The sequence below is a fragment of the Carlito syrichta genome, unplaced genomic scaffold, assembly GCF_000164805.1.
Source record: "Carlito syrichta isolate Samal-C Ts95f unplaced genomic scaffold, Tarsius_syrichta-2.0.1 Scaffold148200, whole genome shotgun sequence".
NCBI lineage: Eukaryota > Metazoa > Chordata > Mammalia > Primates > Tarsiidae > Carlito > Carlito syrichta.
The window spans coordinates 30,887-52,768 of NW_007092296.1; the positions used below are offsets into that span (position 1 = coordinate 30,887).

General features: G+C 51.2%; 1 protein-coding gene across 2 annotated transcripts; it reads right to left on the reverse strand.

The window, feature by feature from the left end:
• Window positions 1–1,388: 1,388 nt before the first annotated feature.
• Window positions 1,389–21,695, reverse strand: MAD1L1 (MAD1 mitotic arrest deficient like 1). 2 transcript variants are annotated; one of them, XM_008050504.2, is made up of 9 exons: window positions 21,616–21,695; window positions 18,365–18,527; window positions 13,927–14,067; window positions 9,426–9,605; window positions 6,497–6,621; window positions 5,709–5,790; window positions 4,038–4,168; window positions 3,769–3,883; window positions 1,389–1,454 (listed from the first exon to the last, which is right to left on the reverse strand). In XM_008050504.2, exons 2-9 carry the CDS (start codon window positions 18,512–18,514, stop codon window positions 1,389–1,391), a joined length of 990 nt encoding a protein of 329 aa, XP_008048695.1. In that variant the 5' UTR covers window positions 18,515–18,527; window positions 21,616–21,695. The 2 variants fall into 2 exon arrangements, with proteins under 2 accessions (XP_008048695.1, XP_021564468.1); XM_021708793.1 differs by lacking the exon at window positions 21,616–21,695 and having other exon boundaries at window positions 18,365–18,529.
• Between the last annotated feature and the right edge of the window lie 187 nt (window positions 21,696–21,882).

Here is a 21,882-nt window from a genome sequence, read left to right on the forward strand (position 1 = left end):
CACCTCAGCCTCCCAAAGCTCAGGATTTCAGGCTGAGCCACCGAGCCCGGCTGAAGAAGCTTTTTTTTTTTTTTTTTGAGTTGGAGTCTCACTCGGTCGCCCAGACTGGAGTGCAGTGGCAGCTCCCGGCCACCACAGCCTCACCTGCTGGACTCTGGCGATCCTTCCGCCTCAGCCTCCCGAGTAGCTGGAATTACAGGCATGTGCTACCACACCTGGCTGATTTTTTTAATTTATTGTAGAGATGAGGTCTCCCTGCCCAGGTGGGCCTAGAACCCGCGGGCTCAGGCAATCCACTCACCTCAGCCTCCCAAAAGCGCAGGATTACAGGCTGAGCCACCGAGCCCGGCTTGAAGAAGCATTTTTAAGTGACAGAGAACTGCAGCCAATAATGCTGATCAGAAGGTAGTGGATTCTAGAACCAGCAGTCAGACGGTGTAGTTACAGAACAGCTTTTTAAGAGTGTCAGACTTGGCCTAGTTTCCAAGAGCAGCAAGAAAGACAACCCAGGAAACTGTAAGTCTTAAATCCCACAAGCAAATAAAACAAGAGGCTATTTAAACACCACGGGCCCTGTGCCCCCAGGCTCCAGTGATTCATTCAAAAGGATCAATCCTGCACCCTCCCTGAGACGAGCAGCACATAGGGCAACCACGAAGAGAAGAGCCACCAGACCAAGGCTGTCGGGAGACAGTCGGTCAGCAGGAGCCCAGCAGCTGAAGGGCAGAGACACGCTGAGTAACTGCTCAGAAAGAAGAAAGCATGAGAGAATGAGGCAGCAGGACACACAGGGTCGAGGATGAGAATGGTCCTTCCCTTCCTATACATCAGAACACCACTCCCAGTACCCATGGATGGCTATCCACCAGCTGTGATCAGCTGCCCCACCTAGCATCCCTAAACCCACTCACTAGCAATCAGCCTGACACAGACTACCTGCTACCAGCACCAGAGTGGGACAATAATACACCACGACAGTGGCTTTTAACCCTAAAATTTCAGTTCCTCTCCAATGGTTACAATCACCTAAAAGGAATGATTTCCCCCAAAGCAATTACCTCCTCAATATATATTTTTTAAAAGGGGGGGGGGTCCTTTAACAAAGCCCAACAATGTAGGGCAATCAGATACCTGTCACCACTCTGCTGTGGCTATTCTGATTTTCAGTAAAGATGTTATTAAGACTTCAGCAGGAAGAGTCACTTAGTTCCATTTCCCACCCACTGTGAAAGTACCTCATTAAACCTGAGCGGCATGGGACAAAAGCTTCCCCGCCCTCCAGCCTACAGAGAAGCCCAACTGGAGAGTGGGGAGAGAGCGACTGCTCTGTGAGGTGAAGCTGACTCTTCAAAGAAGATGGGGACAGTGGGACGCACCTGACCCTCCTCCTACCTGATGCTCAAGCCCGTGCTCTGGTCCAGTCTCTCCCAGCTTTGCAGCTTCGCCAGCAGCCTCTGAGAAGACAACAATTACAGAAACGTCCCCATCATCATCTGTCAAATGATTATCACATAAAACTGACAATAATGATAATGGTGCTAAGTTCCTTGACCTCCCAGGAGAGCCTGCCCTTATCTCTGAGCTCAGATGTATAAACGCTCCAAGTCCACACTGAAGCAGTTGGGTTATTTCCCAGCCGCTGTAGTTGCACCACACACTTTGTGCTTCATTCCTTCTTGGCTGCATAAATTCAGTATAAATCCCAGCAAGCTAAAAGGAGCGTATGGGTGAGGATGGAGAAAGTAAACACCTCACAAATGATCCTGTGGTCATCTGTGCCCCAGGGAGCAGACCCAGGCACCTGAACCACCAGAGCTCACCCTCCCCCAATCTTCCAGGTGTTCCTCAGAGAGCTAAGCCCTAGGACAGACAGACACAGTCCTAGAGTCAAATTATTCCCCAAACACCTGGCAAACTAGGACAGTAGGCCCCACAGAAGGAGGGCAGCCAGCCCTGGAAAGCAGGGGGATTAGCAACACTGCCCACAGGTTAGCCCAAACTTCTATTTCACACGCCTGCTCTATGCTGATCCATGTCCCAAAGAGTTGAGTTTCACTGCCCTTCTAGAATTGAAGCAATTTTAGGACAAGGACTCTGTGCCTTCCTTCTGGCCTCCCTTCACTTCTACCCCATGCCAAGCACAGTGCTGTTGTCAAGGCTACCAGTCAGTCAATCAGACAATCTCAAAGGCCCTCCTATGCCAGGTGTGTGCTTATTTGTTAACTGTTTGATAGCCAATGGAACAACAACCACCCACTATGTACCAGGCACTGCCCTGAGCACTTTACATAAGTTCATTTAAGCTTCACATTCATGCAAGGCAACATTGCCACTATTCCTTACTGCAGAGATGAGGAGACCCACAGAGAGATTAAGGAACCATCTCAGGGCCACACAGCAGCAAGCATTCACAAGCAGGACTTCAAATTAGAGAATGCGACTCTAGAGTCCCAAACCTTAAATGATTTAAAGAAAAACGTGTCCAGAGAAAAAAGTATTTAGCTTGGGAACTGTCTTTTCAGGCTAAATTCCTACAGAAGCCAGCGTCTGAGAGAGGAGCTCTGGCCAGATACCCCAGCTGGCAGGGAGCCGCCTCACATGCAGGTGAAGGTTAAGAGGCCCCAACAGGACCCTGGCTGTACTGCAGCTCTGACATCAGGGCTAGCCACATTTTGAGATTCTGCCTTTGATAGCCAATGGAACAATGGAACCACAAAGTGGTTGTTCATTGTTCCATTGGCTATCCAAAGGCAGAAACTCAAAATGTGGCTAACCCTGATGTCTGGGCAGCCACTGAGCCCTAAAGATGGGATTAACGTTTACACTGCTACCAGACTGCAAAACGACTGGGGAACAGGAACACAGGGTTTGTTAGCCACACCAGGAAGACAGTGACAGTGGCCGTGGGGAAGAGGTGTCAAGAACAGAGGACTGGGGCAGAAGCCAGGAGGCTAAATTCTGGCCTAAAACTAGCTGTGCACTGGGCAAGAGAGGGAGCTTCTCTGAACCTCAGTTTCTTCCCCTGCCACAAGATGACTTTAGGATGCTTTCTAGCACTGACATTCCTATAAAGTGCCACTTCTGAGTCCCAACAGCAGACACAAGGAGAAGAAATCTGGCACAGGTCTCCATCCACTTCTGGTTCTTACAAGCATTGCATGCCGTTTCCTCTCTGACTCCCCACCGATACCAGATTTTCCCTATTGCTACTGAAACAAATTACCACAAACTCAGTGGCTCAAAACAACACAAACTTAATATCTTACAGTACTTTGATTCAGAAATTCAAATAGTGTCTCCTTGAGCTGAAAGTATAGGGTCAACAGGGCTGTGTTCCTTCTGGAGGCTCCAGGAGAGAACCCATTCCCTTGTACTTTCCAGCTTCCAGAGGTGCCTGCATTCCTTGGCTCATGGTCCTTCCAAACCTCTCCAAACCCTGCAGCAAGTGGCCCCTCACACATCACTGGCCTCCTCTACCTCCCACCCCTGCCACAGCATGGCCTGCCTGGATGGCCCAGGCGCCCCTCCCAATCGTTGGTCAGCAAATTAGCAATCACAGATGCCCCCTGCCATGTAAGGCACCATACTAAGAGGTTCTGGAAATTAGGATGTGGACCTCTTTGGGGGTCCACTGTTCTGTCTCCCATCCCATCACACCAGCTTCGATCTTTCAGGTAGCCAGCTGTCGCATATGACTGAAATCCAGGATCCTCCCGCCAGGACAGAGGACAGCTCCATGAGGAACAGTGCTTCATCTTGAGCCCTCACCTCCTTCTCCAGCTCCAAGCCAACCAGCGTCTCCTGCATCTTCTCCTGGCGCCCCAGCCTCCTCTGCAGCCCTTCCAGTTCCTCCTGGAGCAGCCCATTGGTCTCTCTCATCTCCCTGGCAAGGCCAAAATAGTTACCTAAACAGCTACACACTCCGGGGATGAAGCCAGGAACCCAGAAGTACAGGAGCCCTGCCCCCACAGGGGCCCCATGCCCTCCAACCCAAACCAATGCAAGGCCACTGCCCTATCCCTCCCGAAACGCCTCACCGCAGGTGAGCGTTCTCTTCCCGCAGCTGCTTCAGCTCCCGCTCCATCTTGGGAAGCCGCACTAGTTCCGACTTCATGCTCTTCACAATCGCAGCATCCTGCTCTTGCAGGGACAGCCTCTGCTCCAAATCCTGATGGGGGTCAGGGACAAGGAAGGGAAAAAAGGAGTCAAGATGAAAAGGCTGCACATACTGGGGGACTCCATTCTAGGAAAGACAGACTCATGGAGGCAGTAAGAGATCAGTAGTTGTCAGGGGCTCAGGGGGAGGAGGCAGGGTTGAGTACGTGGAGCACAAAGGACTCTTAAGGCAGTGAAACTCTTCTGGGTGAGACTCTAGTGGATGCAAGACACCTGTCCAAACCCCAGAATGGGTCACACCTGGAGTGACCCTAATCCAAACTGAGGACTCTGAGTGAAGATGACAAGGGGTATATGGGGACCGTACCTGCCATTCCGCTTTGCTGTGAAACTATAAACTGCTCTCAAAAACAGTCTATTAAAAACATACAGTCACAGAAGCAACAAAGTTCCTCCATGAAGGTGTGCCTTCACGCTGTGTCCAATGCCACATCTGCAGCATCCACTTGAAGGGCAGCTCTTCCCAGCGCCATCCTCCCTACGGCACCACACTGCAAGGCAGCCCACACCACTACCCTGCCTCAGGGAGGTTTCCAAAGGCAGAAACCTATCTCAAGTCTAGCCCAAAGACACTCAGTAGTTAAACATCCCACCTGTCCTGCGTAAAACTTGTTTGTCATTCTAGTAGCACATATCTAATGACTGAGTCTTTCCAACAGTGAGGACAGACTTTTCCTTACAGTATCTAGTCCCCTTGGGACACAGACAGCTGGCATCCATTGGTGACAAGTCACTGAGCAAGCCAAGAATATGACACAAGACCAAATCAGCCAGTCATTCAACAAACATTAATGGATCTCATCTCTGTCACGTACCAGGCCAAGCAGTGAGGACACAGTGATACAGAAGAAAGACATCAGGCTGCAAAGGCAAGCAAATCCTGAGAGGTGGACCAAGGGTGGCAGAGGGAAGGAAGAGGGGCCAGGGAGAACGTCACAAGGAGGTGAGGTGGGGGGAATGAGCTGGGGGTCCCAGGTAGGCTCTGTTGCCAAGGAGAAGAGCTGGTGCCAAGCCCCGATGTGAGGGCACATGGGGATCCAAGGGCCTGATCAGGGAAGCACAGCTGGGTGGTGAGGAGCCAGACCACACGGCCTCAGCATGGGGCGGGACTATTGTTCTACAAGCAATGGGGAGCCATCAAAGGATCTGGAGCTCCACCTCCATGGCACCTCCCAACTCTGAGACCCCGTTCTGGCTGTGCAACTTTGGGCAGATTTTTCAACCTCTATGCCTATTTTATACCAACTTCACACACTCGTCAGCACTTGAAGCTATCACACATCTGTGTTTGCAGTCGATCTCCTTCCACTGGACTACATGTTCCCTGGGGGCAGAAGCCTCTGCCTTATCCACTGTGGCGTCCCTGGCCCCCAGCAGTGCCTGGTGCACACCGGAGGCTAACCTCACAGGAGGCTCACTGTCTACATACACCACTAGGCACAGTCCCAGCTCAGAAAGGACTGCAGGTGTCAGGAAGGCCAAGACCACTGCTGCAGTATCTGTAGGACACATGCCCAGGGGCTGTAACTCACCTTAATCTGCTGTTCATGGTCTGCTCTCATTTCTTGGCTGGCCTGGAGCTCCTGAATTTTCTGATTGGCTTCCTGCCATTTCCTATTAAAAGAAGAAAACATCATCTGCAAGATTAGGCAGATGGGGAGGCCAACAATGCTCCTTAGCCTGATCCCCCAGCATGACCTCCACATACTCCCACCCAGGTGCTCCAAGGTCTGGAACTGCAGCCCTGCTGTGGTGCCCACAGGTCTCCCCTGTCTACAGCCACTCACACCCACAGCAACCCCAGTCACCAGATGGTCCCATGCAGGACTGACCTCACCACTCTGCTAATGAGCTAGAACTCTTCTCAGACAATATTTGCTAAGCGAAGGGTCAACCTCTTCAAAAGAGCACCCAGTCTCCTGACCAAACCTCCTGTCAAGGTTCACCTCCCCACACCTTTACTGAACACGTTCCTGAGCCCGAACACCCCTTCCCAGCCATGTCCCCTCAACCTGCATGGCACATGCTGCTATCCTACAAAACCTAGCTCTCCAGGAGCTCTCCCCAAGAAGGCCTGCCCTCCCCTAGGGAGACCCAGGAGCATTAAGACACCCCTCTATGATGGTGCTCACAGCCCTGGCTCCACAGGCCTCAACGTCTGCGCCTGACAGTCTGTAGACGAGGACATCATCTAGATCCCACCCAGCCACAGGCTTGCTTGGCCAAGAGGCAGGGCTCGTGCTCCCCACACCAGACCCGACTCCCACCCCTTGCCGTTCAACCCACTTCCCCTCCTACCTCCCTATAAGCCCCCACTCACTTGTGCTGTAAGTCAAGCTGCTCCTTCAGCTCCTGCTTCTCGGACTCCAGACGCTTTACCTGCATCTCCTGGTCCATCACACTCCACTGCAATTCCGAGATCCTCCCCTTTAACACATTGATGGTCTGAAAGCAGAAAGGGACAGAAGAGCAGCCCACTGAGGCCCAGCCCACGCACATATGGAAGTGAGCCTTCACAAGGAAACAGAGACAAGAGAAAGAGTCCATCATCTCCTATGCACTAGGACCAGGGCAGTGGACAGCACCACCTTCTCCATGGGTCCCACCCAACTCAACAATGCAGAGGACCCCAGTCCAAAGCACGCCTCAGGCTGCCTGGAAGCTGATGGAGGAGATCCATGTCACAGCTGGGGACCCTGGATAGGCTGGTCCCAGTGAAGGGGCTTTAGGAACAAAAGCTGCCACCAGCCAAGATGGGCCTGGACTCTCAGGCATAGAGCCTGGCAGCCTCCACATGGATGCCCCTGGGCTCACAAAGCTCCCCCTACCAGGCATCCATGTATCTCCCACACCATCACCACAGTCTTCACTTCAAACCATGGTTCTCATGTCACTCTCTCAGCCTGAAGTCCCTCCCCAATTCCCCCCATGCCACCATTCCAGCTATTTGCTAATAATGTTACCTAGAGATGACAGCAAGATACTCACCGAGAAGTAGGATATAGAAGACTGAGGCCGTCCTCAGAACTAAGCTCTGAAAACCACAAAGAGTGAAGACGCTGAAAGAAGGCCCTGGAGGGGAACTCCTGGCCAGCAGGCTGAGCCATAACCTGCTGGGGAGGCCACATCCTCAAGAGAAGAGTGCTCAGAAGGAGAGGAGAGTGCCTGGGGAGGCCGTCCCAAGCAAAGCCAGCAGGGCCTATCTAGCAATCCCCAAGAAACAGATCCACCTGATGTCAAAGCTGCTACCCTTTGCTCTAACTGCACCTCATGAGGCAACTTACACTGGTCCAATCCCTCTGGGAAAAATCAGAAAGTCCCAGCTTTCCTAGAGGAAAGAGCTCACTGGTTAAGCCAACACAAAAATGCCAGCCCATTTAAAACTGTCCCTGTAAATTAACACAAAAAGGCAAAAAACTGACATCCCCAGGAGACCACACACCAAGGGCAGGGCAATAGAAACACACAGCAAATGTTACTGGGCAGCCTCTGTCTGAGGACCAGTTGGCCCTCCCCAGGCAGCTCCCTCTGCAAACACAAAAGCCACGGCACTCATCTCCTTGGCCCTGAGAACCCAGGCATCACCACTATTTACTCCTACAGCTCCTGGGCCAACATGGGGTATGTGTTCCCCATAATGTCTCCATCTGTATGGTTTACTTTATCACAACAGTGAGGGGTCTTACCTGCGAATCAAAGAAAAAAGGTATTAAGAATCTATCTAACAATAAACATGTCCTTCAAGAAGTCTTACTGAATTCAACAGACACTATGCACCAGGTGCTATGCTGGATACAGGGTACAGCCTACCCTTAGGGAGGAGAAACACTGTGGGGGAAGCCGGACAATTAACAAGTAAAGAGATAAATAACTCCAGAGAGTAAGGAATGTTACAAATCGAGACACCCATGATGAGAATGCAGTTGAGAAGAAGGGCTTATGACCTTAAATTGAGTAACCAGGACAGCTTCTCTGAGAGGCACCATTTAAGCTTAGACGTGAAAGATAAAAGCAGCAACACTTGCGATGCCACAATCTTCTCCTCGCGAGGTCCCATTTGGCATCTGCAGTGAGCCTCTCACCCTCTTTTGCTCTTCACGGAGTGTTATTCGTGACTCACCTTCCCCCATGGAACCTCAGGACCCTATAGGCAGTGGGGACGCCCCCACCCCACCTGCCTCCAGCACAGCCCAGAATGCAGGGCCTGGGACCCAGAGCACAGGAAAGGCAGGAGCAGCTTCTTAGGAAGCCAGTCACGCCTCCTCTCCTGCCAACCTTCACTTCAGAAGACAGATGTGGGAACAACCTTAACATGCTCCCCAGCGCTGCCAAGGCAGAAATAACCCGCAGCCTGCTTCCGGGGATCTATCAAGGAGAGAACACCATGCAGAGGGGGAATGCCAATGAGGTACTGCCTCCCTCCCTCCTCTAGCAGTTTTTCATCTGTTTCCTCCAGCATCTGTGATCTTGAATGCCACAGAAACGGGACAGGAAAGGTCAGAAGAGTCCAGTTTCCACCAGCACCAACATCTAGGCTGTTTCTAAAATGTATGCAACCTTCACTTGGACTACAGTTCATAAAGGTTCTGGTTCCAGGATAGTCTCAGATACCATCAGACGCTAACAGACCTTGCTGATAATGAAAGAAATGCAAATCCAGAGGCACCTACTTAAATCTTCTGACAAAAAAGAAAGTACCTCCAGAAAATACCACTATCCATGACAAGGAAACTAGAAATTAGAACAGAGTAAATAGAATATTCAACAGTGGCTATGATGACAACATAGCAACTGGTAGTAACAGCCAGAGACAGCTGTCACTGGGGACCTTATATCTCACTTCTAGGGGTCTGTCCCAACGAAATAAGTCAATAGAAGCAAAAAGTTGTACGTACAAAGCTATCTGCCACATAAAGTGGTGGGAGGTGTATACAAACAACAAAACACTTGAAAATGACAAAAAAAAAAAAGGATTCGTAAACCAGTAAAGTTTGCAATTACAATAGCCAAAAAAGCGCTCAACTTATTAACTGAAAACCACAGAACGTAAAGTCAATATTTTTACTATGATCACAGCTATGCAAAAAATGCAGGTGCCCACACAGTATGATAAAAAGTAAAACCATCACGGTGCTCTAATGGTGGACTCTGGAGCGCATTCAGTCTTTGTCTTGGAACAATGGCTCCAGGAGAGAGGGGGACCCCCCAGAGGCCAGGCAGTCCCCACCCCAGCAGAGGCCCTGGCTCACCTCACTGGCCTCAGCCAGGCTGTCCTCCTTCTCCCGCAGTCTCTTGCTGGTGGTGTCCAGGCTCTGTTGACACAATCTGTTACGTTCCAGCTGCTCCTTCATCTTCTCTTCGGCCCCGGCCTCCCGCTCCTGAAGTTGCCGGATGCGCGTCAGGAGCTCTTGGTTACGGTCAACCTCGCGCTGTCAAGAGGGCAAGAGTGAGACGCCCAGATGCCACCCAAGAGAAAGTCAGAGCAGGGAGATCTCAATCTCCACTCCTCTCTCCGAAAAGGCCACTGAGGCCCAAAGAAGAGCTGGGGAGGCCCCAACAGCCAACGCAGCGGCAGAAATGTAACAGGTCAGCCAGGCTCGGTGGCTCAGCCTGTAATCCCGCGCTTTGGGAGGCTGAGGTGAGTGGATTGCCCGAGCCCACAGGTTCGAGACCCGTCCAGGCAACTTGGCAAGACCTCATCTCTACAATAAATCAAAAATTAGCTGGGCATGGTAGCGCACACCTGTAGTTCCAGCTACTTGGAAGGCTGAGGCGGAAGGATCGCCGGAGCCCAGCAAGTCGAGGCTGCGGTGGCCGGGAGCGGCCACTGCACTCCAGTCTGGGTGACAGAGTGAGACTCCAACTCAAAAAAAAAAAGAAAGAAAGAAACGTAACAGGTCCTGGGATCTAGTTCCAATGTCAGCGTTCCTGCCACAGCTAACAACAGCGCTCACTGTCTGAAGCCAGGGACCCGGGGGATGGCACTTGGCATGGATCACACCACACACTCTTCACACTGTCTGCTCAGTGATCACCTCTACAGGGAGAAGATGAAGCATGGAAAATCTTAAATTCAGAATCGACCTTGGAAAGAAGCTGAGCTTTTGCAGCACCAGCAGATTTTGTCTAACTGCACTCTGGTCATCATTAAAATGAGTCAGTGTTCCCCCAATGAGCAGATGACTAGAGAGCAGAAACAGGTGGTGTTGACAGGAGGCTGTTAGACAGAAACAGTTTACACTGGGCCCAAATCTGCCATAAGCACACTGTCTCACGCAAACCTTTATTACTGACCTCAGGAAGGCTGTGTGGCTTGCGCTGGTAAGGAAAGGGCAGAACTAAGAACCACACTCAGACCTCCTGCCTCCACAGGGACCTTAAGAGCTCACTGTTAGGCACTGACAAGAGACTTCACAGTAGAAGCCGGAGGCCCAAGAGGCAAAGGCAATGAGTCCTGGTTCTGTGTAGCCTGGCACACCGGTGACCTTTTGCCCTGCCTTCCTCAGGAAGCTCGTACTTCCTCCACGCTCCCTACAAGAACCAGCAGGCACTTCCAGAGCCCATCTTACTGAAAGAAAGCACTTATACTACCCTTGACCAGGATGCTCCAGCCCAAAATCAGGGAAGGGCTTGATAAAAGTGCAGAAAGGATTGCTGCCTCCTCAAGGGAAGGCTGGCCCATACCTCAAAGGGACACCAGGGACAGTGAGCTACAAGGACACCCGTGGAATAGCCTGGGACCCTTCTGTGACACAGAACAAGAGTTCTGCAGTTAGTGCAGGGCCCTGGCCAACACTGTCAGCCAGATATGGCATCACTACTGGTAGTGACAGCCCCAAGTGCAGACAGGGCAGTCCACAGGTCCTTGGACCTCAGACACTTGGGTCTTGCCACCTAACAGGTACTTGACGGTGGGACTATAAGAAAGAACTGGGAAACTACCAGCTCTGATGGTTCCTTGGGTCCCACTCAGCTGCGTCTGTGGGCAAGGAAGGGAAGACTTCCTGGAAGAGGGTTCAAGCACAATAGGAGGCCCCAGGTCTAAGCTAGTCACCTCTACATCTTTGGATTTCCCAAAAAAGGGAATTTCAGAGACCCTGCAGTGATCCCTCTCTCAATCAAATGTTTTCTGAGCACCCACAGGAGCCACAAGCTGTGCGGCACACTGGAGATCCAGGGCAGAGGCAGGTAGGCCGTGCCCTTGAGGGACTCAAAGCCAAGAGAAACTCCTGTAGGTCCACAACCCAGTCCCCAAAAGACAGAGCCTTGCCATGAGCACCACACTTCCTATAGACCAATGGCCTGATGCTACCATCCCTTCCCAATAAGGGGCACTTCTATAGTTGGGGAGATTCCTGTGGCCTCTCCCTTCCCTTCTCACCATTTCCCCCAGGCCTGCCCCTCCTAGGACCAAAAGGTCGTGAACAAAAGCCCATCACAAAGAAAAAGTCCTGCTCTGAACAGCAAGGTAGCAGCATCTCACCCTGAGGCTATACCTCTAGGCTGACTGAGCAAACACAACACACCACAGCCAGGAAGCTACACACCAGTTTGAGGAACTCCAACGAGCATCACATTCTGGGAGACATCAGCTAATTTTTAGGGACAAAAAAAGCGTGTGAATATACCACATAAGGCAAGAAGGGGGCCAGAAATCCATCCTCCAAGAGAGGGTAGGGAGGCCAGAGATACCTTCCTTCAATGCTCTGCTTGAATCTTGGCTGCATTTCCACAACTGATCAGCACTTATTAAAAACCTGGATCACCTGAGCCCAGCAGGTCAAGGCTGCGGTAGCTGAGAGCGTGCCACTGCACTCCAGCCTGAACAACAGAGTGATACTCCAACTCAAAAAAAAAATCTCTCTCTGCGGGCACAGTGGTTCATGCCTATAATCTCAGCACTTTGGGAGGCCAGTGTGAGAGGACTGCCTGAGCTCACAGGTTCCAGACCAGCCTGGGCAACCTGGCGAGACCTCAACACTACAGTAAATTAAAAAAAAATTTAAAAAAAAAGATATTAGTCGGGTGCAGTGGTGTTTACCTATAGTTCCAGCTGATTAGAAGGCTGAGGCAGGATTGCCTGAGCCCAACAGGTTGAGACTGTGGTGGCCGGGAGCATGCCACTGCCCTCCAGTGTGGATGACAGAGTGATACTCCAACTCAAAAAAATTTTTTAAAAAAAAGGCTAGGCTCAATGGCTCAGTCTGTAATCCCAGCACTTTGGGAGGCCAAGGTGAGTGAACTGCTTGAGCCCACGGGTTCAAGATCAGCCTGGGCAACTTGGTGAGACCTCATCTCTACAATAAAAAAATAAAAAATTAGTCGGGTGCAGTGGCACTTACCTATAGTTCCAGCTGCTTGGAAGGCTGAGGCAGAAGGATTGCCTGAGCCCAGAAAGTTGAGGCTGCGGTGGCCGGGAGCATGCCACTGTCCTCCAGTCTGGGTGACAGAGTGATACTTCAACTCAAAAAAAAAAATTTTTTTTTAAAAGGCCAGGCTCAGTGGCTCAGCCTGTAATCCTAGCACTTTGGGAGGCCAAGGCGAGTAGATTGCTTGAGTCCGCAGGTTGGAGACTAGCCTGGGCAACTTGGCAAGACCTCGTCTCTACAATAAATCAAAAAAATCAGCAGGGCATGGTAGTGTGCACCTGTAGTTCTGGCTACTTGAGGCGAAAGGATTGCCAGAGTCTAGCAGGTCAGCGCTGGAGTGGCCGTGAGTGTGCCACTGCACACCAGCCTGAGCAAGAGAGTAAGACTCCAACTCAAAAAAAAAAAAAAAAAGAAAGAAAGAAAACCTAGCCAGGCGCAGTGGCTCAAACCTGTAATCCCAGCACTTTGGGAGGCAGAGGTGAGAAGACTGCCTGAGCCCAGGGATTTGAGACCAGCCTAGGCAACTTGGTAAGACCTCATCTCTACAATAAATCAAGAAAAATTAGCCGGGCATGGTGGTGTGTGCCTGTAGTTCTAGCTACTTGGAAGGCTAAGGCTGAAGGATTGCCTGAGCCAAGCAGGATAAGGCTGCGATGGCCATGAGCAAGCCACTGCACTCCAGCCTGGGCGAAAGAGTGAGACTCCAACTCAAAAAAAAGAAAGAAAAGAAATGCTGTTTATCAAAGCAAAGGAAAGAGGATTCACACACTAAGTGAAAACCTAACACCTTCCCTAAGTGGCAGGGGTGTGATTTCCCAGCTGCCTGGGTAAGCCAGGAGCAAAATGATGTAGCCAGTGAGGTTGGAACTCTGCTATGAGGTACTTCAGCCATCCTAGCAAGACCCAGCATGGACTCCAAGACTGTCATGCCACCCAGTGACCTTCTAAGACGGTCACCTCCATGCTTCCCAACATTTCTGCCAGATCTATATTATATTCTTCCAGAGGAAACAGGAAACCAAGAGACACAGCAGAGGAATGTCTGTCAACATCACAGCCTCACTGAGCAGCAGACACAGTGAGGGGCCATCCTTTGCAACTGTCCTCATTTCACGCCACCCTCCTCTAGAACATCAAGCACAACTGGCATCTGCCCCATGTCCCTGTGGCCTCAGAAGGAACGTCCTGGTAACCCTGACACAGAGCATCTCAGGATTCCAGAGACTGAGTTCTGACTTCTCCCTACCTGGCAGGTGCCGCGCACAGCCCTCTTCCCTCCCAGGGCTGAGTTCTGATTTCTTCCAACCTGGCAAATACTGTGCACAGTCCCCTTGCCTCTCCCAGGACTGGCTGGCCAGACACTCGCACCGCATGAACGCACCTCATAGTTCCTGGCGTTGGTGCTGGCTGCCCTCTCCAGCTCCACTCGAGCCCTCTTGTGACTCAGCTCCATCTGCATCTTCTCTCGTTCTACCTGGATGAGGTGGGACTTCGAACGGATCTGCTCTGCTCTTTCCTCCAACTGAGCAGGTCATACCCAAAGAAACACAGAATCCTCAGTCACAACATCAAAAGAGGCAAGCAGCTCGATTCAACAGACACTTTCACTGAACACGCATACCCAGCAAGACCCCATGCTAAGTATCAGGGGCAGAAGGAATCGCGTCACTGGGTTCCTAGTTGAGATAGCTAGCAAAGGGAAAATAAAACCAGCATGAGAAGAGAAGCTGTATTTTAAACAGACAGCCTGTAAGCTTGTTGTAGAAACGAAAGTATTCGCTCACTCAGTGGCTTAAAACAGCGCCCACATATCCGCAGGTCAGAGGTCCTGGCACAAATGACTGGGTTCTCTGCTCAGGGTCTTCCAAGGTTAAAATCAATGCAGCCAGCCAGGAAACGTTCTCATCTGCAGTTCGGATCTTCTTGCAAGCTCATGGGGTTGGAGAATTGAGGTCCCATTTCCTTGCTGGCTATAAGCCCAGGGCTGCTATCAGTTCCTAGAAGCAGCCCACATCCCTTGCCATGTGGTCCTCTCCATCTCCAAAGCCAAACAAACATGCCCAATCTCCCTCTTTTAAACCCTTCTCCTGCTCTGAGTCTGACTTCCCTGCCTCTGACACCTAGACCTCATGAGATGAGGTCAGGCCCACCCAGGCAGTCTCCCTATGTTAAGGTCAACTGATTTGGGACCTTAATTATATCTGCACACTCCCCCTGCAACAATACCTAGTCAGTGTTTGATTGAATAACTGGAAGAATGCAGACAGGTGAGTGTGTATCAGAGACCCAGAATTTGGGGCCATCTTAGAAGTCTGCCTATCACAGAGGGGCAGGTAAATACAGGTGATTCAAGCCTCAAAGGGCCCCACAAGACATACCAGTTTCAGAGCAGGTCTTTGGGTACGACCTGCTAAACTGGAGGAAAGAATAGCATCACTGACTCTTCACATGGTCTAGAGCCTTGTGGTTCAGCAGCACAGCATCTCCTGGGTACTTACATGCAGAATCTCAGGCTGCATCCTAGACTTAGTAAATCCTAATCTTCTTTTTAAACATATTCTCAGGGATTCACATGCACATCAAAATTTGAGAACCACTAGGCTAAAGTGGTGGTTCCCAACAGGGGGTCAATTTTGTCCCAGGAACAATTTGGCACTGTCTAGAGACACTTCTAAAAGTCCAGCAGGATGGTTGCATGTGTTTGCCACTGGTATAGTGGATAAAGGCCAGATGCTGTTCAACATCCTACAATGCACAGAAAAATCATGCAAGTAATAATAATAATAATAAGTATCCAGATGTCAATATTGCCCAGTTGAGAAAGTTCAGGCTAGAGTAAGGGCAGCTTCTCTATCCTTCCATCTACATTCTTCAGTGGCCCAAGTTCATACTTAATTTCTTTTTTTTTTTTTTTTTTTTTTAAAGTTGGAGTCTCATTCTGTCGTCCAGGCTGGAGTGCAGTGGCACACTCACAGCCACCCCAGCTTCAACCTGCTGAACTCCGGCAATCCTTCCACCTCAGCCTACCAAGGCAGAACTATAGGCGCGCACTACCACGCCTGGCTAATTTTTTTTTCATTTATCGTAGAGGTGAGACAAGATCTCACCAAGTTACCCAGGCTGGTCTCGAACCCACGGGCTCAGGCAATTCACTCTCTTCGGGCTCCCAAAGTGCTGGGTTACAGGTTGTGCCACCAAGTCCAGCCTGTACTTTATTTCTATTTGATCTCATTTCAATTCCCAACTATTGCTATTTGGGAGGACCTACGTGTGCCCTTCAAACTCACTAGGCTTCCTGGTCTCAGTTCTATGTTCACAGTCAAGTCTGAGCTTCTCCAGAGAAGGGTAGGCACCCGACCTGCAAGGGAGGCCACCTGCAGGACCAAGAGTCCCAGACACACCTGGTCTGTGTACCTCATCTGCCCGGAGCACTGATTGTATCTGAAAGAGAATAATTTAAACTTACCCTTATGTCTAAATAAACACTAGTGGGTGACAGAGCGGACAGTACACACTTCTAACTAAAACAGGAGCCTTGGAAAGAAGAGGGGAAGGACAGACTGGCAAGATGTCCTAATCTCTGCCTCCAGATTCTCCAGATCTGCCATGTTCTCAAGGTCCTCACCCACCATTCCAGAGGGTTCAGCAGGAAGACAAAGAAACACAACTGAACAGGACATAATCAAATCCAGGAACTGAAGCAGGTCTCATGGTCATGACTTTACTAACCATCTCCCTCTGGCTATGGCGCTGCATTATGATCCCTTAAATGAGGAAGCCATTAAGAGTGAGCACTGGTAAGCCGGGCACGGTGGCTCACACCTGTAATTCCAGCACTTTGGGAGGCAGAGGTGAGAGAATTGCTTCAATCCAGGGGTTCAAGACCAGACTGGGCAACTTGGTGAGATCTCATCTCTACAATACACAAAACATTAGCTGGGCATGATGGCATGCACCTGTGGTTCCAGCTACTTGAAAGGCTGAGGTGGAAGGATCACCTGAGCCCAGCAGGTCAAGGCTGCGGTAGCCATGAGCATGCCACTGCACTCGAGTCTGGGTGACAGAGTGAGACTCCAACCCAAAAAAGTTTTTTAAAATGAGTGAGCACTGGGATCTTCTGAGGTCCAATTCAGGTTCTGGAACTCTATAGTTTTGACAGCTAGACCAAGAGGTTCCAGACATTTACATCAATGAAATTATAATATTTAAGAGTTGCCAATTTCTTATCTTGCCATATACAAATAACTACCATCTATTACCACTATCACCTCACAGAAGAGTGCTTTAATACCAAAAAAAAAAAAAAATCATAAAAGCTCTAACCTCAGAGTGGAAAACAGTCCTCACCAGGAAAGGGCAGTGAGCAATCTGGCACGCTAACAAACACAGAGTAATTCAATTATTCAACAAATTAATGCACACAAACACACTGTTTATTTTACCAAATGGACCAGGGCCTCACAGGGCTCTGAAAGCTGCAGGAAGCGACTGGCTCATCTAATGCAGACATGATCATGACTCCAGGGCACGCAGCAGGGAAGGGCATGGAAGGCACAAGCAATCGCCTGGAGGAACCTGGTGTAGCCAGCAGGGCCTAGGCAAGGCTGGAGATACCACTCCCCTCATCGAGGGCCCAGTTATGCCAGCCCCAACTGAGACTGAGTCAACTCTTTGGAGTCTGACATCCTTTAGGAAACCTTTTGCTGTTGTATCTACAGCAGCAGTCCCCAACTTTTTTGGCACCAGGGACCAATCTTATGGAAGACAATTTTTCCACAGACTGGCGGTTGGGGGTTTTGGGATGATTCAAGCACAGTACATTTATTGTGCACTTTATTTCTATTATTATTACATTGTAATATATAATAATTACACAACTCAGCATAATGCAGAATCAGTGGGAACCCTGAGCTTCTTTTCCTGCAACTAGAAGGTCCTATCTGGGGGTGATGGGAGACAGTGCTAGCATCATCGCCTCAGGTGCACCTCAGATCAGGCACTACATTCTCATAAGGAGAGGCAACCTAGTTCCCTTGGCCTGGTTCCTAACAGGTCACAGACTGGTGTCAGTCCATGGAACAGGGACCCCTTGTCTACCGTGAACATACCCAAGAACTTGGAATGAAGTGAAATATGACTACAATCAGAGTAGAACTGCAAAAAATCACCACAGGATCTGCAAATGGCCCTCCACAGTCTGAGAATAAGAAACACCTAGTCCCTGTGCCCACTGCCCTGTCTCTCTAGGCTGACCAAGCCCTGTGTTTACAACACAGCTTTCCCATGTTGTAGCTTTAAGAAGACAGCATGATGGCTAGACAAGCCCAGTGCTCAGGCTCTCAGGCAGTTTAGGGTCTGTCCCCAATTAAATGAATGAACTGGCTTTCCAATCCTGTCATTAGTGTCTGTGAGTTCATTAGTGCAAACACAACGCTGAGCACCAGACTCACTCTTGGGTTGCTAACAAAGTAGGCCTTTAAGCCAAGATGATTCAGGGCCAGACCCTGGGCTCCAGCAACTGCCCCAAAATGAGAAATGCCCACAATGAGATCTGGAAGACAAGTGGCTGGCCTCAAGGCTGAGCTAAATTTCAACTACACAGGACTCAAACAGGCCCTACCAGAGTTCAGGTGTCTGTACCCAAAGACCACCATCCTGGCACATGCCACTCACCTGAACCATATGGGACTTAAACAGGTCTTGTCTGAGCCCAGACACCTCCATCCTGGCACATGCCACTCACTCAACCACATGGGACTTGAACAGGCCCTACCTAAGCCCAGGTATCTATCCAGAGACCCCCATTCTGGCACACTCACCTGCATGCTCCGCTGATACTGCATCTGCAAAGAATCTGAGGCAGAGGTGGAAACATCCAGTCCAGATCCTCCCTCTGCTCGCTGAGAGATGAAATTGTTCAAAGACCTCAGGGTGGATAAGACAGTGGTGTTTTCCCCCAGATCTTCCATGGCCACTCTCTTTCTGGGAGAAGACAAAGGAAGGGTAAGAGGCAGTGTTTCTATGCTCTATCAGCTGCACAGTCAAGGTGCCTCAATGCTCTCTCAGGGCCCGTAAAATACTCCAGTGTCCATAACCACATTTTTCAGAGCTAAGTGGGAGCACACATTGCCAATTTACCAGAGAAGAAATGGAGGCATAAAAGCACGCCACCAAACCTCAGCCCCCGAGCCACTGACTGAGTCTGACCTGTGTACAGGATGGACAGATGGCGCCCAGAAGGAGGTGCTCAGCAAACAAGTGGCAAAGCTCCCACATAAGCACTGTATCAGTCAGGGTTCTCCAGAGAGGGTTCTCCAGGACGGCGGCCAGAGGATGCAGGTGCTCCACAGGCCAGACAGACAGATACAGATACGTAAGAGGGAATTTTTTAGAGGAATTGACTCATGCAATTATAGAGGCTGATGAGTCCCATGACAAACCACCAGCAAGCTGGAGCCCCCAGGATGCTGGTAGCATGGCTCAGTCCAAGCCCTAAGGCCTCAGAACCAGGGAAGCTGATGAAGTAACTCTTAGTCCGAAGGGGCCACTGGCGTAAGTCCTGGAGTCCAAAGGCCAGCCCTGGTGTTCTGCTGTCCAAGGACAGGAGAGGGAGTGTCTCCCAGCTCCAGCAGACAGACTGACACACTCACCTCTTCTCTGCATTTGTTCTCTCTAGCCCCCAGCCGACTGCACGGGGTCCACTCACACTGAGGGTAGGGATTCCCCACCTCGTCCACTCAAGACTCTAACGCTAATCTCTGGAAACATCCTGACAGAAACTCTCAAAAATAATGCTTTAAGGGTTTCTAGGTATTTCCTAATCCAGTCATGTTGACACCTAAAATTAACCATCACAAGCATCCACAAAAACGACCTCAGAATCAGAAACAAGGTGTGCAACAGTGGCAATAAAGATGCTGACGACCATAGCAATGCTAACTGTCACCATGTTAACAATACCAGTAACAGCGATTACTAGTTTCAACAGAAACCAGAAGGAAAGGCATCTGACATTTGCTGAGCACCTAGACTTCTTGAGTCTTAGTTTCCTCATCTATAAACTGACCACAGTGAAACCCACTCTGCAAAGTCATTGTGAGGATCACAGTCAATGTCCATGAAGTCTTCAAGTGAGAGATGGTGCTGATTTGCTGGTCTGACCAGCAACAAGCTTGTAAGTCTATACACAACAGCTCGATCTTCAAGACAGAATGGTGAATTAGGCCTTTTTACACAGATTTTAGAGATAATGAAACTGATGCTTCAAAAACTCAGGACTGAGGTTAGGTGTGGTGGCTCATACCAGTAATCTCAGTACTTTGGGAGGCCGAGGCAGGAGGATCACTTGAGGTCAGGAGTTTAAGACCAGTCTAGGCAAGACAGCAAGACCTCATCTCTACAAAAAAAAAAAAAAAATTAGCCAGGCATGGTGGCACACAGCTGTAGTTCCAGCTACCCAGGAGGCTAAAGCCGAAGGACAGACAGCCTGAGCCCAGGAAGTCAAGGCTGTGGTAAGTTGTAATCATGCCACTGCACTCCAGCCTGGGCAATACAGTGAGATACAGCCAAAAAAAATTTTTTAATAAAAATTTAGGCCGGACGCGGTGGCTCAAGCCTGTAATCCCAGCACTCTGGGAAGCCAAGGTGAGAGGACTGCCTGAGCCCAGGGTTTGAGTCCAGCCCAGGCAACTTGGCAAGATCTCATCTCTAGGAATAAGTCAAAAAGTTTTCGCTGGAGCCCAGCAGGTCGATGCTAGGGTGGCCGTGAGCATGCCACTGAACTCCAGCCTGAGCAAGAGAGTGAGACTCCAACTCAAAAAATAACAAAAAATTTGCCAGGTGTGGTAGCACTTGCCTGTAGTTCTGGCTACCTGAATGGCTGAGGCAGAAGGATCCCCAGAGCCCAGCAGGGTGATACTGGGGTGGCCGTGAGCGTGCCACTGCACTCCAGCCTGGGCGATGGGGTGAGACTCCAACTGAAAAAAAAAAACTTAAGAACTTACAGGACTGAGTTCAGAACCTGGATCTGTGTAGCCATAAGGTAGCTTGTGTGCCATAAGCCAACCTATAAAAGGCTGAAGACAAGCAGCAACAAAGAACTTCAGACCCCTAGGATCTGAATTTGTCTACGGCCTCACACCAGGCCTGCCTCCCAGACAAACTGCGAGGACCATGCCAGGGGTGTGAACTCCCACAGGTGCACAGTTGCACCCTGCAGGAAGAGTCAGCTCTCACCAATCTCCCTCCCCCCAAAACAGAAGGTGCAGAATCTTAGTTTGCCTTTGAATTTCCGTTAAACAAGAACCTTGGCATGGTGCAAGCAGAGCCCCGTATTCTGGAGGCCAATTCTTCCACCCTTCTCGTTCACACCACAAAGGAAGAGGGGGCCGTGAGGGGGGCAGAGGTGCTCCCCAGTCCAGGACAGGGGACGGAGGCAGGGGAGTGGGGCGCCCCAAGCCCCGGAGGAGGTGGAAGGGGGAGGACCGAGGTGCTCCCGAAGGCCAGGAGGGAGGACGGCGGCGGAGGGCAGGCGCTCCGCGGGCCAGGAGGGAGGACAGAGGCGGGAGAGGCACTCCGCGGGCTGGGAAGGAGAACGGGGAGCGGAGGCACTCCGCGGGCCGGGAGGGAGGAGGCAGGTGCTCCACAGAGCAGAGGAGAGGATGAAGGCCCGGGTGCAGGCTAGGCGGGAGGGCGGAGGCGGGGGGAGGGAGCACGCAGCGGGAAGAGGCAGGTGCTCCACAAATGGGGAAGGAAGACAGAGGACACAGGTGCCCCAGAGGTCGGGAGGGAGGGCGGCAGCGGGAGGACGCAGGCTGTCCACGGGCCAAGAGGCAGGAGGGAGGGCACAGGCACGCCCCAGGCTGCGGCCCCACGGGGCAGGTGTGCTGGAGGACGGCGGCACAAACCCTCCAGGATGGGACCGGGGAACCGGCCAGCCACCCGCGCGAGTTCCTGAGAACAAGGAGACGCCCACCCTCGCGGCTACGCCCTCCCTCTTTGCGCAGGAGCCCCAGCCCCCCGCACCCCCAGGCCCCGCGCAGCAGCCCGAAACAGCCTCGGGAACCCCCACCAGCTGCCCAGGGATCTCCACCAGGGCGCAGTGGCCAGAGCGGGTGGCGGAGTCAGTCCCGCTGCCGCCGTGAGGACCTCCGCCGGCCTCCAACCCGGAGCCTTCCTGAGACGGCGCGAGCCTCGCTCGCCTCCCAGCAAGTCACTTTCTTCTGTTGTAGCTTCGAGGTGCGGGGTCTCTGGAGCGACGGCGGGCTCGCCGGGCGGCCCGGGCTGGCCTCAGCGATCCTCCTGCCTCGGCCTCCCGAAGCACGGGGAGGCGCGGCGG